At 37.7% G+C, this 18263-nt stretch overlaps 1 protein-coding gene across 7 annotated transcripts in view; it reads left to right on the top strand.

The window, feature by feature from the left end:
* TTC29 (tetratricopeptide repeat domain 29) overlaps window positions 1-18263 on the top strand; it is a 290487-nt gene that overhangs the window by 178149 nt on the left and 94075 nt on the right. For 5 of the 7 annotated variants that reach the window (XM_054486393.2, XM_054486388.2, XM_054486391.2 and 2 more), the window contains one exon: window positions 4968-5196. In XM_054486393.2, coding sequence (XP_054342368.1) covers window positions 4968-5196 — 229 coding nt within the window. The remainder of the gene's footprint in view (window positions 1-4967; window positions 5197-18263) is intronic. The other 2 variants (XM_054486394.2, XM_054486390.2) reach the window with 1 other exon arrangement.

The following is an 18263-nucleotide window of genomic DNA, read 5'->3' as shown; positions in this document are numbered from 1 at the left end:
TATTCTCTTTGTAGCAATTGTGAATGGGAGTTCATTCATGATTTGGCTCTCTGTCTGTTATTGGTGTATAGGAATGCTTGCGAGTTTTGCACATTGATTTTGTATCCTGAGACTTTGCTGAAGTTGCTTCTCAGCTTAAGGAGATTTTCAGCTGAGATGATGGGGTTTTCTAAATATCTAATCATGTCATCTGCAAACAGAGACAATTTGACTGCCTCTCTTCCTATTCAAATACTCTTTATTTATTCCTCTTGCCTGATTGCCCTGGCCAGAACTTCCAATACTATGTTGAATAGGAGTAGTGAGAGAGGACATCCTTCTCTTGTGCCGGTTTTCAAAGGGAATGCTTGCAGCTTGTGCCCATTAAGTATGATATTGGCTGTGGGTTTGTCATAAATAGCTCTTATTATTTTGAGATACGTTCCATCAATAACTAGTTTATCAAGAGTTTTTAGCATGAAGCCGTGTTTAATTTTATCGAAGGCCTTTTCTGCATCTATTGAGATAATCATGTGGTTTTTGTCATTGGTTCTATTTATGTGAGAGATTACGTTTATTGATTTGCGTATGTTGAACTAGCTTTGCATCCCAGGAATGAAGCCAGTTCGATGGTGGTGAATAAGCTTTTTAATGTGATTCTGGATTCAGTTTGCCAGTATTTTATTTTGGATTTTTGCATCAATATTCATCAGGGATATTGGCCTGAAATTTTCTTTTTTTGTTGTGTCTCTACCAGGTTTTGTTATCAGGATGATGCTGGCCTCATAAGATGAATTAGGGAGGAGTCCCTCTTTTTCTATTGTTTGGAATAGTTTCAGAAGGAATGGTACCAGCTCCTCTTTGTACCTCTGATAGAATTTGGCTGTGAATCTGTCTGGTCCTGGGCTTTTTTTGGTTGGTAGGCATTAATTACTGCCTCAATTTCAGAACTTGTTATTGGTCTATTCAGGGATTTGACTTCTTCCTGGTATAGTCTTGGGAGGGTATATGTGTCCAGGAATTTATCCATTTCTTCTACATTTTCTAGTTATTTGCGTAGAGGTATTTATAGTATTCTCTGATGGTAGTTTGTATTTCTGTGGGATCAGTAGTGATATCCCCTTTATCATTTTTTATTGCATCTATTTGATTCTTCTCTCTTTTCTTCTTGATTAGTCTGGCTAGCATTCTATCTGTTTTGTTAATCTTTTCAAAAAACCAGCTCCTGGATTCATTGATTTTTTTGAAGGGTTTTTTATGTCTCTATCTCCTTCAGTTCTGCTCTGATCTTAGTTATTTCTTGTATTCTGCTACCTTTTGAATTTATTTGCTCTTGCTTCTCTAGTTCTTTTAATTGTGATGTTAGGGTGTTGATTTTAGATCTTTCCTGCTTTTTCAGTGTGGGCATTTAGTGCTATGAATTTCTCTCTAAACACTGCTTTAGCTGTGTCCCAGAGATTCTGGTACATTGTGTCTTTGTTCTCATTGGTTTCAAAGAACTTATTTATTTTTGCCTTAATTTTGTTATTTACCCAGTAGTCACTCAAGAGCATGTTGTTTAGTTTCCATGTAGTTGTGTGGTTTTGAGTGAGTTTCTTAATTCTGAGTTCTAATTTGATTGCACTGTGGTCTGAGACACTGTTTGTTATGATTTCTACTCTTTTGCATTTTCTAGGGAGGGTTTTACTTCCAATTATGTGGTCAATTTTAGAATAAGTGTGATGTGGTGCTGAGAAGAATGTATATTCTGTTGATTTGGGGTGGAGAGTCCTGTAGATGTCTATTAGGTCTGCTTGGTCCACAGCTGAGTTCAAGTCCTGAATATCCTTGTTAATTTTCTGTCTCGTTGATCCATCTAATATTGACAGTGGGGTGTTAAATTCTCCCACTATTATTATGTGGGAGTCTACATCTTTTTGTAGGTCTCTAAGAACTTGCCTTATTCATCTGGGTGCTCTTGTATGGGGTGCATATATATTTAGGCTAGTTAACTCTTCTTGCTTCATTGATCCCTTTACCATTATGTAGTGCCCTTCTTTGTCTTTTTTTTAATCTTTGTTGGTTTAAAGTCTGTTTTATCAGAGACTAGGATTGCAACCTCTGCTTTTATTTTGCTTTTCATTTACCCGGTAAATATTCCTTCATCCCTTTATTTTAAGTCTATGTGTGCCTTTGCACATGAGATGGGTTTCCTGAATAGAGCACACCGATGGGTCTTCAGTCTTTATCAAATTTGCCAGTCTGTGTCTATTAATTGGGGCATTTAGCCCGTTTACATTTAAGGTTAATATTGTCATGTGTGAATTTGATCCTGTCATTACGATGCTAGCTGGTTATTTTGCCCGTCAGTTGATGCAGTTTCTTCATAGTGTTGATGGTCTTTACAATTCGGTGTTTTTGCAGTAGCTAGTACTGGTTTTTCCTTTCCATATTTAGTGCTTCCTTCAGGAGCTCTTGTAAGGAAGGCCTGGTGGTGACAAAATCTCTCAGCATTTGCTTGTCTGTAAAGGATTTTATTTCTCCTTTGCTTATGAAGCTTAGTTTGGCTGGATATGAAATTCTGAGTTGAAAATTCTTTTCTTTAAGAGTGTTGAATATTGGCCCCCACTCTCTTCTGGCTTGTAGGGTTTCTCCTGAGAGATTTGCTGTTAGTCTGATGGGCTTCTGTTTGTAGGTAACCCGACCTTTCTCTCTGGCTGCCCTTAGCATTGTTTCCTTCATTTCAACCTCGGTGAATCTGACGATTATATGTCTCAGAGTTGCTCTTCTCGAGGAGTTTTGTGGTGTTCTCTGTATTTCCTGAATTTGAATGTTGGTCTGTCTTGCTAGGTTGGGGAAGTGCTGCTGTATAGTATCCTGAAGGGTATTTTCTAACTTGGGTCCATTCTGCTTGTCACTTTCAGGTACACCAATCAAATGTAGATTTAGTCTTTTCACATAGTCCCATATTTCTTGGAGGCTTTATTCATTCCTTTTCTTCTTTTTTCTCCAGTCTTGTCTTCACACTTTATTTCATTAAGTTGATCTTCAATCTCTAATATCCTTTCTTCCGCTTGATCTATTCAGCTATTGATACTTTTGTATACTTCACGAAGTTCTCGTGCTGTGTTTTTCAGTTCCATCAGCTCATTTATGTTCTTCTCTAAACTGGTTATTTTAGATAGCAATTCATCTAACCTTTTGTCAAGGTTCTTAGCTTCCTTGAATTGGGTTAGAACATGGTCCTCTAGCTCAGAGGAGTTTTTTATTACCCACCTTCTGAAACCTACTTCTGTCAATTCGTCAAACTCATTTTCCATCCAGTTTTGTTCCCTTGCTGGTGATGAGTTATGATCCTTTGGAGGAGAAGAGGCATTCTGGTTTTTGGAATTTTCAGCCTTTTTGTGTGTTTTTTTCTCATCTTCGTGGATTTATCTACCTTTGGTCTTTGATGTTGGTGATCTTCGGATGGCATTTCTGTGTGCACATCCTTTTTGTTGATGTTGATGCTATTCCTTTATGTTTGTTAGTTTTCCTTCTAACAGTCAGGCCCCTTTCCTGCAGGTCTGATGGAGTTTGCTGGAGGTACACTCCAGACCCTGTTTGCCTGGGTATCACCAGTGGGGCTGCAGAACAGCAAAGATTGCTGCCTGTTCCTTCCTCTGGAAGCTTCGTCCCAGAGGGGCACCCGCCAGATGCCAGCTAGAGCTCTCCTGTATGAGGTGTCTGTCGACCCCTGCTGGGAGATGTCTCTCAGTCAGGAGGCATGGGGGTCAGGGACCCACTTGAGAAGGCAGTCTGTCCCTTAGCAGAGCTTGAGCACTGTGCTGGCAGATCCACTGCTCTCTTCAGGGCCAGCAGGCAGGAAAGTTTAAGTCCGCTGAAGCTGCGCCCACAGCCTCCCTTCCCCCAGGTGCTGTGTCCCAGGGAGATGGGAGTTTTATCTATAAGCCCCTGACTGGGGCTGCTGCCTTTCTTTCAGAGATGGCCTGCCCAGAGAGGTGGAATCTAGAGAGGCAGTCTGGCTACAGGGGCTTTGGGGAGCTGTGGTGTGCTCCACCCAGTTGGAACTTCCCAGAGGCTTTCTTTACACTGTGAGGGGAAAACTGCCTACTCAAGCCTCCATAATGGTGGGACCCCCTCCCCCCACCAACTTCGAGCATCCCAGGTTGACTTCAGACTGCTGTGCTGGCAGTGAGAATTTCAAACCAGTGGATCTTAGCTTGCTTGGCTCCGTGCAGGTGGGATTCGCTGAGCTAGATCACTTGGCTCCCCGGCTTCAGCCTCCTTTCCAGGGGAGTGAATGGTTCTGTCTCGCTTGCATTCCAGGCACCACTGGGTTGTGAAAAAAAAAAACTCCTGCAGCTAACTCAGTGTCTACCCAAATGGCCGCCCTGTTTTGTGCTCGAAACCCATAGGCACCAGAGGGAATCTCCTGGTCTGTGGGTTGCGAAGACCATGGGAAAAGCATAGTACCTGAGCCACAGAGCACCATTCCTCACAGCGCAATCCCTCACAGCTTCCCTTGGCTAGCTGAGGGAATTCCCCAACCTCTTGCACTTCCCAGGTGAAGCAATGCCCCACCCTGCTTCAGCTTGCCCTCCGTGGGCTGCACCCACTGTCTAACCCTTCCCAAAGAGATGAGCCGGTTACCTTGGTTGGAAATGCAGAAATCACCTGCCTTCTGTGTTGAGCTCGCTGGACGCTGCAGACCAGAGCTGTTCCTATTCAGCCATCTTGCTAGACATTGCAGAGCTTAAGTCTTATATAGCTTAGTCTAATAGATACAACTTTCCTACTAAGTTAATTTCAAGATATTGAATGGTGAGTAATCACAGGTCTTTAAAAGAACCTTATCCTAATAGCCTGCTTGCCATCTGTTTCTTCTTGAAGATGAACTGCTGTAACTGTCGAAAGGTCAGTGTGGGACATGCCAGGGTAAGGTCAGAAAATATGTGAAATGGTGACATTAAAAGTAAGAAAGAAAATTATTTCTCTTACCTTTTTAGGGATACTACAACAAAGCTTCTGAATGCTTTCAGCAAGCTTTTGACACAACAGTAGAGCTAATGAGCATGCCTCTGATGGATGAGACAAAAGTTCACTATGGAATAGCAAAAGCTCATCAGATGATGCTTACAGTGAACAACTATATAGAGTCTGCAGATCTCACCAGCCTCAACTACCTGCTGTCATGGAAGGAGAGCAGAGGTAACATTGAACCTGATCCAGTTACTGGTAAGGCATTGGTTTTTAGAACACTTTAGTTTTCATATCATTCTCAATGGTTAATTCACTTTCATTGGAAAGGTTCACTCAAATGTTGGTGATTTTAATTTGATTGGTAATTTCAATTTTATGGATCCATTACTACATGAAGGTTGGATATACTTTTGTGCTAAATTATACCTTTGATGTTTAAGAGAAGCATAAAATAGTGGTAATAATGTGGTGTACCTGATAAATCACCATTCTCATGCTGTTTTTTTCATCAGTTATCTTAGTCAACAATATGTACTGATGAGGCATAAGGAATGTGAAATAAGCTTATGCTTTTTTAGCATGCTCTGTGTTATACCTTACTGAAAAGAGTGACTGTTGATGAATGCTAATTTGTTTTATGTGCTTACTTTACTGATGAGTATTTTTATCAGTTTGAGTTGGAATATTAATTTAGAAAATACTTGGTAGTAATCTTTCTCAATTCTACTTTTTTGCCACATGCTTTTTCTTATTCAATAGAATTGAAGAATTCTATTCAAAATAGTCAATTAAAACCAAACAACTAGAAGGGATGCAGGGGTCAGTATTATGTGCCAACTAGGCTTGCCTCTAGTTCCCACTTAAGAACTTTAAAATGGGATATTTTAAAAACCAAAACAAAATAAAATAAAAAACAATACTGCCTATGACAGCCTTTAGAGTTTCTTTTATTTGTGTGCAAATCAAACTTTTTAAAGTAAAATATTTTGGCATAACTCAAATGGAATCATAAGGCAAACCTTTTGTAATGTGAAGAAGTATCTTCTATTTGATTTGAACTCTTTGTTTTCCCCTGTGGTCATTTAGATGAAACAACAATCTATTTTGGTATTTATTTCCTCCATAGAATAAATTGTAAATAATAGCAAATTAAGCACAAATAAGTTTTGTTGACTTTTTTAGGTCAGTAGAATACTACTTAACTACCCACCGTCCTCTAGTTATAAAATAAGGAAAGATCTTCTTCCAAATACATCCATAGTAAGAGAAAACAAGATGAAGTCTTCAAAAAATTGGCAGCTTCTTGAATTTCAGTGTGTTCAAACACCCCCAAAATATTTACAGTCCATTATTAACTGACTGCTTTCAGGTCATATCGTGCTTACTTCAGCATGCTGTCTTGTCATCATGTATTTGAGAGTTCTGTAGTTTTGAGTTATGTATTCTTCAGGTTCGCATATTTTCTGTCCAGAATAGCAGAAAATAATGCAGAGGAAACATGACCCATATTAGATTACTTATTCTGATGAAGGTTTAGTAGAAGATGAGTAAAGCTTCTCACATTTTCAGATTTATTTTGGATAAACTCCAATCATCACAATGGTAATTATGAAAAAAAAAATACTCCTGAAAAAAGTATCTTCTGATCAGATCTATGTCTATTCGAGGCCATCCTGATTTTCGCTTTAAAAAAATCTCTTTTTTTTTTTTTTTGAGACAGCCTCGCTCTGTCGTCCAGGCTGGAGTGCAGTGGCATGATCTCGGCTCACTGCAAGCTCCACCTCCTGGGTTCACGCCATTCTCCTGCCTCAGCCTCCTGAGCAGCTGGGACCACAGGTGCCCAACCATGACGCCCAGCTAATTTTTTTTGTATTTTTAGTAGAGACGGGGTTTCACGATCTTAGCCAGGATGGTCTCGATCTCCTGACTGCATGATCTACCCGCCTTGGCCTCCCAAACTGCTGGGATTACGGGCGTGAGCCCCTGCACCCGGCTCTTTTGTTTTTCTTTATTCTGTAAAACTATTTATTTTTCTATAATTTTTATGTTTTATTTCCATGTTTTTGTAAGGTCATGTTTTTTTTTTTTTTCCAGCAGGACTTAGGAGCAGAACAAAAGCATATCAAAATATTATTCAGACATTAAAAACAGCTATTTGTATGGTAGAAGGGGCAGATTAAGTTGTTCAGAATGCTATAAAATAAAACACTCCTTTGCTGATTTATTTCACCTACATTAGAAATATATGCATGGATGAGCCACAACATTATAAAACTGAAAAATAACAACCTTTTGGATCCTAGTACAAGTGAGAAATTAATTCTCATACTACTGGCATGGTTTAACATTTTCAGGGGTAGCCCTTCTATTTGGAAATAAAACCTGTAGGATATTATCAAACACGTTTGTTTACATAGACACATTTTTTAGTTCAAAAGACATGAAATTCTGCTTTAAAAGGCTTCAAAAATACTTCTTGAACCACAACTCTTAACACCATCTCTGCTCTGCTTAAAAATCTTCCTCGGCTCCCCACTGCCTGTTCATTAAATGCAAGCTTCTCCATCTTTTCTGGCCACTTCCCTCCCCTGTCCTCTGCCACTCCCCCTGCCCTCAGCATACCACATGCTTTATTATCACTTACTTTCAGTTGTAGCCCCATCCAGGAAAATCTTGCCCATTTTGCTAGGTCATTCTCAAATGCTGAAATCCTCCATGATGCCCTCTTATTTAAATGCGGTCTCTTCTCTGTCCCACATTGAATGTCATTCATTTCTCTCCACGCGCTTTTCATTTGGCATATTCTGCATCCTACCACGGCCATTTCTGTAATCGCCTTAACTGCCTGATTAAGGGTAAAAGTCTTTTGAAAACAGGTCCCTGTTCTTGGTATTCCCTACAAAAGAAGACACGATGTTTGGCATCTACTAGGTACCAAGTAAATATTTGTTGAATTAAATAGAATTCAAAATGAGTATGTATGCCCTAATCATAAACTAGTTTGCATTAACTACTTTCCAAACAATATGCATAGTTTCCCCCTCTTCTTGGAAAACCTGTGATCCAACACTGCATTTTGATTACCATCCAATTATCACATGAATGAAGGATGACACTCACCCAACATGATGTCAACAAAATGAAAAAATACAAAAATATTATTTGGAAATCTGAGCAGCTTTTAAGTTTTCAACTTTTGCCTTTCTTCTAAGAAAAGGCATCTTTAATCTTGCCATTGAAGGGTCCCATGTATTCAGAAAAAAAACAGATCAAAGATCTGAAAGATACATTTTAAAACCTGTGCAGTTATCTTCACCTCTGAGACTTCCATCCTCCAAACAAATCATTAGCTCAGAGAGCAGGCAATATTCTTTTAAGCAGAGGAACATGACCCCCTAAGGGAATAGAGCAGTGAGAGCACTCAGGTCTCTAGATGAAATAGAACAGTGACTCACCAGCAATCATCTCTCATCTTTATATCTTTCAGAGGGAACACAGCAAATATAGGCATCTTCATTCTATTCTAACACTCTTAGATATGGTTAGACCTGATTGCTTATTCTTTCTTTCCAATATTAAAATAAGAATAGATTATCCTCCCAAACTTAGGGACTTAGAAGAAATTCAGACTTATTGCAGTTCAATAAAATTGTTCATTCTAAATCAACTGAAATTGGTTGGCTCCAGAAGGCTTAAGAGCCTATGAATTTCTGCTGATTTCTCCAGAATATAGTTTACTTTCCTTACTAGAGCTATTATCTCTACAATCAAGAAGAATTTTTTTAAAATGAAAGGCTCATTCATCTGGCCTTTTGGAGATCTCAGACCCACGTGTGGAACAGCAACACAGAAGCAAAAGCTTTCCATATTCAACTTTATAGCAGTGTTAACCTAGAAATGTAATTATAGTCATTGAAATACCAACATTGTTAACCACTTCATTGATAATAATTATATCAGTAACATGGTTTTAATGTACTTTCTTATTGTAGCCAAATGTAAATGACATCAGAGAAATAAGATGCAAATCCTGACTATAGAAATATAGTAGATTAAACTGCGGGCAGTACTTAAAGACACTATTTTCTACAAAATGGCATGTAAAGGTTTCTTTGACTGGCAATGATATCATTGTAGTTTTATGCATCATTTAGTATTCTTAAAAGAGAATGATCAAAACCATGACTTGGTCTCACAGCCCTTGGTTTATGTTGGCTTAATGTGGGTCCCTGGGCTTAATGTTGAGTTATGTTTTTGTAACCTGTTCCTTGCTTGTATTTTTCATTCATGAACTCAACCCTTTAAAAAAAAAAGTGAAAAAAATCACACTCACTAGTGATCCTCAGCTTTTATTACAATCAGCTACTTCTGTTGGTTAATAACTTTAATAATGAGGAGGAAGTCATGGAATTAGCCAAAAAGTCAGCAAGCAAGTAGGTTTCATCCATCTTATAATCACAGAGCAACTCTCTGTCTTTAATAATGTTTTCATAACCAACACAAAGAAAAAGAAGAGTCTGGTGAAAAATATGACTGAATCAGAGCTCACCTACTGGCAGCGTGGTGTCATTCAGAGAGGCTACTAGTCAAGAGTCCAGTGATCTGAGCTCTAACATCATATTGAGCACTAATTAGCTTTGTGACTTTCAGCAAAAGATTTCATTTTGTGTCCTTAGCCTGTTACCTGAGGTTCAAAATATATGTCGATAAGATTCCTCCGGAACTGACCATGATTTCTCAGTAAGAGCATCTTTCTCACTAAATATGGTATTTTGTAGTCTTTTTTTTTTTCTTTTTTTTTTTTTCTTGAGACGGAGTCTGGCTCTGTCGCCCAGGCTAGAGTGCAGTGGTGCAATCTCGGCTCACTACAAGCTCCATCTCCCGGGTTCATGCCATTCTCCTGCCTCAGCCTCCCAAGTAGCTGGGACTGCAGGTGCCCGGCCCCACACCTGGCTAATTTTTTGTATTTTTAGTAGAGACGGGGTTTCACTGTGTTAGCCAGGATGGTCTCGATCTCCTGACCTCGTGATCCGCCTGCCTCAGCCTCCCAAAGTGCTGGGATTACAGGCGTGAGCCACTGTGCCTGGCCCGGCCAGTATTTTGTAGTCTTTAAGAGTACAATCTAGATGTTCATGAGCATTTTATTTGTTGTTTTTCTCCCCACAAACATCGGCTTCTGTAAGTTTCCACAAAAGGAAACTTATTATTATCATTATTTTTATTATATATTAAACAACTGTAGGAAGACCAAGTGTATTTGATCCTTCTGCTAAGATTTATAATAAAAGTTTTACTTTTCCCTGGTTGGCACTCTTGAGGTTGCTAATCTTAGTGAACTATTTTATCTGAAGACTTTTAATTCATCCTCCTGTATCCAATCCTGTGTCTTACTTCCCCTTAGCATTTCCTCAACCCTACCCTATCCCCCACTGTTCCTGGGGCTCTTGATTTCTGAATATTCCTGCTTTTCTCCTCATGATTATTCCTCTTCATGTACTTTACTTTGTGGCTACCTCTTCCCTCCTAAATCTGGTGCCACTCCTATATACTATATCCATATGTTCAAGGAGGTAGTAGGAACTTAAAGAGTCATGGAATAAAATGTCCAAGATGAAAAATAAATTGAGTGGGATCAGCAGCAGATTACACAATGCAAAGGAAAAGGTTAGTGAACTTGAAGACATAGCAATAGAAACTATTTACAATGAAATACTGCGAAAAAATACTGAAAAAAAAAATGAACAGAGAATGTCAGAGAACTGTGGGTCAGCTTCAAGAAGCCTAATATATGATTGAGTTGGAGGCCCCAAAGGAGAGGGAAAAGAAGAGAGAACGAATATATATATATATATATAAAACAAAGTAATCAGTGGCCAGTTGTTTTACAAATTTGATTTAAGAAAAACCGCAAACTGGAATTTAAGAAGCCCAATAAACTCTAAGCAAAAGAAACATGAAGAAACTAAATGGAGGCATACCATAGTCAGTGCTTGAAATCAGTGATAAAAAGCAGCCAGGGTGAGGTGGGAGAGGAAGGACACTACATACAGAGACAGGACAAACAAAAAAAACCAGAAAGATCTTTGTAAAAAATACAGTTCAGAAGAAGGTATTTAAAGTACTGAAATAAAAAAAAAATAAGCTTCAAACCTAGAATTGTATACTCTGTGAAAATATCTTTCAAAACCATAGGCAAAATAAAGCTTTTGCCAGCCATACAAAAGCTGAGAGAATTAATCACTAAACATCAGTACAAAAAAATGTTACAGTCCTACACACTGAAGGAAAAGGGATTCAGTTTGAAATCTGCATCTGTGCAAAGAAATAAAGAACATGAAAATTAGAAATATATCAGTAAAAATAATTTTTCTTTTTAAATTTGCTTTAAAAATAATTGATTAATGCAGACAAATAATAATGCATTGTAGGGTTTATAACAAATGTGAAAGTAAATGTAAATTAAATGGAGAAATCTGATTTTGTAGGGGCACCTTCAGTTTCCACCAGGCAGACAACTGCCAGCCTGGGGACCACCATAGCTCAATATTTGAACTGAATGTTGTCAGTGCTCATCAGTCTCTTCTTTGGGAACCCACTGTTTTAGCATCCATATCTCATTGCCTAGTTGTTGGGTTCCTCTAAAAGGGATTTGTTTTTAATTTTGACCTTTCTTTTTCTTAGATTACAAAAACTTTACCTGGCTAAGGGTGGGTGATATATTTTGATACTGGGTATTTTGGGGCCCCAAATCATCACAGCCTACTGCACAAAGGGGGCTTCTAATGTCGGCTTTGTGGGTTTTGATGGCTTTCTATTTGCTATGAGAAATTGTTTCAGGCTCATGGCATACATCTTTGCATCCAGACCTGGAATCTATCATTTTTACAAGGAGCCCCAACAAAAGAAATTTTTGAAAAAGCAAAAGTAACTTCTAAAAATCTAAAAATAAATAAACAGATAAAGTCAATGACTGTAAATATGTATCCAGTTGGTGATATAATCACACAGAAAGGAAAAATTCCAGATGGCTTTAAAATAGAGAAATTTGACCCTACATCTCTAATGGATTATATCCTAAAAAATGCCTCCCACCCAAAAAATCTAAAATTTTTTTCAGTAGTCATGTTATTGGTGTTGATGCTGACATTATTATTATTATGTGTGGTTTAGGAGACATTAAGTGGATAATTACTTAATATACTAAGTATTTTATTCACAGTGTCCCTATGGACTAAAATTCTCACTTTGTGTAACTTCCTCATTTGAAAATTGGGGTGCAACAGAGGTGATTAGACTATATGATCTCTGAATTCCTTTTTTGTTCTTTAAATCTATGATTCCTAGGTTTCTGAGAAAATTCTTATGCTTTTAAGTTTTATTTTACTCTAAGTGAATTTAAGATAATCCTAAAAACTAATAAAATTATTATGGGTTTTTAAAACATCATTCTCCCTGATATGGTTTTCAACAAATTCCATATAAATAACTCCTTTACATTGTTTTTGCCATGATATTGCAAGTATATCAACATATGACAGTGGGGGTGGAGGTGGGAAAAAATAAAGGTTTATGAAATGAATCATTACATAATCTCAAACAAAATTTCTTCAAAATTCCTTAGTTATATCCTAGAATAACACTTCTTTAAGAATTTCTGGCGCAACACACTGGAATAGAGAATTAAGAAAAACCTAAAAAACATAAGCCTGTGAATTTGGAGAAGGCGTATTTTAGTGATGGGAAGTCTTCTTTGACTATAGTCTCCAAGTGTTGGGCAGGGAGGAATTTGGGCTTTGAAGTCAGTCGATCAATCTCTTCGTTTGAATCCCAACTCCTCCCCGCCATAGCTGATGGACCTGGGTAACTTTACCTTTGTTCCCTCATCTATAAAAGGAAGATGACAGTTCCTCCCTCACAAGGTTGCCTTGAGGATCCACTGACAGAATGCACCTGTTGGCCACCTGCCTAGTGGCCATTGCCCGACTTCTTACCTGCCAACAGAATCCTGACCAGTTTTCCCTCCTCAAGGTCCCATGTCCTTAAGGGGAGGTAAGGCCTTTCTCGATCCCCAGTCGTTGAATATTTACATATAATTCAGTCACTGGGATCTCATTATACTTGCCGAGTGACAGCTTCAGAAAGAATATGTGACACAATCCTAAATAACCATATTAGAGAAGAAAATCTTCTAATGAATTCCTAAGAAGATTTTCTTCATTCCTAAAAGGGAGCACAAGATAAGGAATTCCCCTTTTCCTGATTTTAAATGTTGATGCATGAATATGTGATGCCTGGAGCTACCATAGCCAACTTGCGACCAAGCTGTCAAAGTGCTGAGGATGGCAACGAGAAAGCACAGAAGGAATCAGAAGCGTAACGAGTTCCCTGCATGCCAAAGTAACCAACCCTGGAATTACCACCACTACTTACTATTAATGTGAGATAAATGTCCCCATTTCTTTTTGTATTTTATTATTTTTAATTGACGAAAACAAATTATACATATTTATAATGTACAACATGATGTTTTGAAACATGTATTCATTGTGGAATGTCTCAAGCTAATTAGCATATACAATATCTCTCATACTTTTTTTTTTTATGGAGGGAGAACACAAACTCTACTATCTTAGCAATTTTCAAAAAACAATACATTGGCCGGGCGCGGTGGCTCACACCTGTAATCCCACATCTTTAGGAGGCCGAGGCAGGTGAATCACCTGAGGTCAGGAGTTCGAGACCAGCCTGGCCAACATGGTGAAACCTCATCTCTGCTAAAAATACAAAAATTAAGTGGGCATGGTGGCAGGTGCCTGTAATCCCAGCTACTCGGGAGGCTGAGGCAAGAGAATTGCTTGAACCTGGGAGGTACAGTTTACAGTGAGCTGAGATTGTGCCATTGCACTCCAGCCTGGACGACAAGAGCAAAACTCCATCTAAAAAAAAAAAAAGAAAAGAAAAGGAAAGAAAAATCAATACATTGTTACTAACTACACGCACTATATTGTCTGATAGATCTATTGAACTTATTCCTCCTATCTGACTGACACTTTGTATCCTTTGGCCAACATCTCCTCCTCCCATCCCCAAATTTTTGTATTTCTTAAGCCATTGTTAACTGTTTTTAAAAAAAAAAAAAGAAAAAAAAACTTGTATCTGACAATACTGCAAGAACAAAATGTCAAGTAGTGCCAACACATTATCTATCACGGAGAAACAACTGTAGTCATTACTGTGGTCCCAGCTGCTAGCACCATGCCAGGCACATAATAGTGCTCAAGGAAAACCTAAACTGTGCAACTGTTTGTTGAACAATAGTCGTTTACAATAGAATTTTAGTAAATATGTTTTTTTAAAGCATTAGGCAAGATCTCAAAATCTGATATGCTCTCTGAATTTTAAAAACACCTCATGTTCTAACTGTATTTATCTCTCCTCCCAACTTAAGTCCTTTCCTAATGAGAACACCCATTCCTTCAGAGTATCAAAGTTATGAATGTAGTTAGGAAGAAATCAAATTGAACTGATTCCTCAACAAATTATGCCTGAAAGTGTTTTAACCTATTCAGAGCAATTAGGGCGTTTTTAAATGTTGGAAGATTACCTATGACCAGAACTTAGGACAGTTGTAATATAGTATGTAATTGAAATCATTCAGGCAGTGTGGGGAAAGAAAATCATGGATAATGAGGCCAATACATGGATCCATCTTGTAAAAGTTGGGAATCTGCCTTTAAATTCAACTTCTGTAAGCTATCCTGAATTTCAAAGCTTTCCTTTATTTAACATGAATCTACATCCCCTTTTTTGGGGGGAAAAAAACAGGTCATTAGAATTTGTATTAAGAAAAATGTGTATGCTATATTTTAACAAAGGAATTTTTAAATGACAGATCACTCTGATGAATCTGATGAAAGCTAAGGGGTCTCTCTCCAGAAAACGTGCAACTATGGCATATGTAGCTGACTTGAATGACACAGGTTTGAGCTACGTAGGTCCACTCAGATGCAGATTTTCTTCCACCTCTGCCATCCCTGAGATAGCAAGACCGATCCTAGTTCTCTTCATCCTCCTCACAATTTTCGTAATAACATTTTCTTTTCTCTATCTTACTTTATTGTAAGAATACAATGTATACATACAACATACATACATACAACATACAAATTATATGTTAATAGACGGTTCATGTTATCAGTAAGGCTTCCGGTTAACAGTAGGCTATTAGCAGTTACATTTTGGGGGAGTCAAAAGTTATATGCAGATTTTCCACTGCAGCAGGGTCAGCACCCCTAGCCCCTTCATCGTTCGAGGGTCAACTGTAATTTCAGAGAGTTCAGTAACCATTGCTCAAATAGGTAGAAACGACAAGTGCTTACAAGTATCTGATTCTTTTCTCTCACATGGAAGATTGCACTTCCCAGTCCCTTGCAACTGGACAGGGCTCTGGGACTGACTAGTTCTGGCCAATGGACTGTAGTCAAAAGTCACTTCTGGCTTAAGCATAGGAGAGCCCACCTGAAACTGCAGCTGATTCTTTTCCTGCTACAGCGATCATGGAGAAAGCCTCATTAAAAATAATAGAACCACCAGATCGAAGCAGCCTGGATAACTAAATCTCCAATTGGAGAACATTTGCCCAGAAAGTCACTCATATCAGCAGCAGACTTTGTGTGAACATGGAATAATCCTTTTTTGGTGACAAACCATTGATATCTTCAGACTTTGTTACCACAGCCTAATTTAGCCTGCCCTAACTCCAAAAGATTCAGGATTCTTCATCATGACTCCCAAGAGGTCAGCAGTGGGAACTCCAGTGGGAGAATTGGGACAGCCATGAATTGTATGACGATTTACAAATTGTGTTTTTAGGTTGTTGGTCTGCACGTGATTCTTTTAGAGAGAGAGGCCCTTAAAATCTTTCATTTGTACTTCCATTTCTAGTCACAGAAAACAAGTTTGATAAGACAAATAGAGAGAAAACATTAAAATATGTTTTCTATGTATATATACTACATGCTAGTGTCAAAAAAGTGTAAAGAAGGATATGCATATTTTCTGCTAATCTTATTTAAATTATAATAGATTATGTAAGTATATTTCTAATAAATATCAAGAAGAGGCTTAGATAATTCAGTGACTTCTGCAACCAAAAAGAAAATGAAATAATTCCAAAGGTGAAACATGCTGAAAAAGATAAGTCAATACTTAATTGTAACCAAATTTTAATAAAGAAGACAGAAACATTTGAGTTTGAATTACAAATTTCCTCATTCAAATACAATTCACCTATCTTCATTTATTTTCTATGAGTGACAAGTTGCTTCCTTAAGAATAAAGTATTTCTTCAGAAACTGTTGCTCACTTCATTGGGAAATAATAATGTAGCTCTAGATCCCTCGGGTTGAAAGATCTTTTTTTTTTTCTTTTTCTTTTTTCCCCCTCTGAGAGTCTCCTTCTCTATCTGCTGCTTTGGTTCAATAAAAGAGAATTCTTGATTGCTCAAACAAAAACTACACTTCTTTTAGATTCTGCTCACAGTTCTTGGTAGCTGGTGGTGTTACCAGTTTTAACTTTCCAATCTACACTGAACTCATCACTTGTAAGAAAAATGTAGCTGGGTTTCTCTAATCTGATTTTATTTCAACTTTGTCTTTAATTGCTAGTTTGAGGAGCTTCTGAAAAGTTTTTCAGTTAGTTAAACCACAGCAAAACGAGAGTGAATCAGTAGAAGGGAAGAGTTGGAGAACTCAGCTGTCACCCCATTTATATTTGTCTCATTCTCAGCAAGGGTCTTACCTCTGCCTCTAGCTGTGTCATTTGGCCTGTGGCCACGGATTCCAAATATTATACCAGTTTAGCTAGATGTTTTCTACCATTGCTAGAATTTGGAAGCAAAATGATCCTCTCCTATGTGTATTTAATCCTTTTTTGGTAAGGCTTTCTTAGGACAATTCTAGTGGTTCTTGGTCCGTAAGATTTCTTCTGAAAAAATAAGCAATATGACTGTATTTAAAACATGAACACATTGAAGGCACATGTTTTGTTGGCTTCTAATTCTTTCTAAACTTTTCCTAATTCAGGGTTTTTTAGAAAAAATATATTCATGGTCCCATAATTTACTTTTCTTAATGTTCTTTTACTGTGTCCTCCCTGCCTTTTTAACTCCCAGATGAGGATAAATATTCTAGATTATTTGGCATAATTAATACAAAAATAAATGCTTTTCATGACAAATATCCCTTTACAAATTATTTCCAATGCCTTATCCCTGGATACATATTTCACTTCTCGTGGATGATGTCTGGGATGATGTCTGCCTCCTGGTGATGGGTCAGTGGGCCCAGTATAGGAAACATTGGGCAAGACTCTAATGACAAGAAGTAGTAGCATATGTCTTCATTTTAATGCCAGTCCATCCTGACCAGTGTTTTCATCTTCCTGGAATGAATTTTTGAATCACTATGAATGTACCTGCACACATTTACTTTCTTAGTCCTCTGAACTACTGTGGCAATGAAATAAATATTAAAAGGACTAACCAATATTTGCCATACCCAAATCTTTTCACACTACATTATACTCAGGTTTTCTCTTCCTTTCATTTCATTCTAAACTTCAGTCAAAAACCCTGAGAAAATAGGCATTCTTTTACCATGCTCTTAAGGTAAACAAAGTTGGACTTTGTCAAACCAATAGGAAAAACTAAAGTTAGTTCACTTAAGTGCTATTCCTTTGAGGGATTGCATTTATTAACCTCTAATATGAAATCAGATACCTAAAAGGAGAAAAAGCCTAGTTAATTTCAAACTTTAGTGAGATAGGTCTGATTTCTCTGAATTAAGACTGTGCATTTCCATTTACCTATGTAACACACCTGCACATCCTGCACATGTACCCTGGAAGTTAAAATTAATTTTTTTTAAAAAAGGCTGTGTATTTCATGATATCAGCAGCTAATCAAGTATATTTTGCATTATTGTCAAAAGAAGTTTAGTGCAACCATTCAAAGGGCTTCTAGCCTTGCTTATGAGATAGTAAGCTCCTAAAGAGGGAAACAGTTTTCAAGTTTCCACATATTTTTAATTCTAATACTAAAGTATCAGTGGGGAAAAATGAAATGAAGCTTCAAGATCAATAGGAAAAGAAAGGGTGAGAAAACTCGGGAAAACTGGATCAAAATAACCATCTTAAAACTTTGAGATTAATATTTATACTCTACTGTACAGATTTATTTGGCCCAAGTTTTTACCATCACCAGCTAACAGGATTATGGAAAAGGGGAAATAAACTATGCAAGAGGAAGCTATCGCATTCATCCT

This window comes from Pongo pygmaeus, chromosome 3 (genome assembly GCF_028885625.2).
Source record: "Pongo pygmaeus isolate AG05252 chromosome 3, NHGRI_mPonPyg2-v2.0_pri, whole genome shotgun sequence".
Classification (NCBI taxonomy): domain Eukaryota; kingdom Metazoa; phylum Chordata; class Mammalia; order Primates; family Hominidae; genus Pongo; species Pongo pygmaeus.
This window is presented reverse-complemented; position numbering and strand designations above follow the sequence as displayed.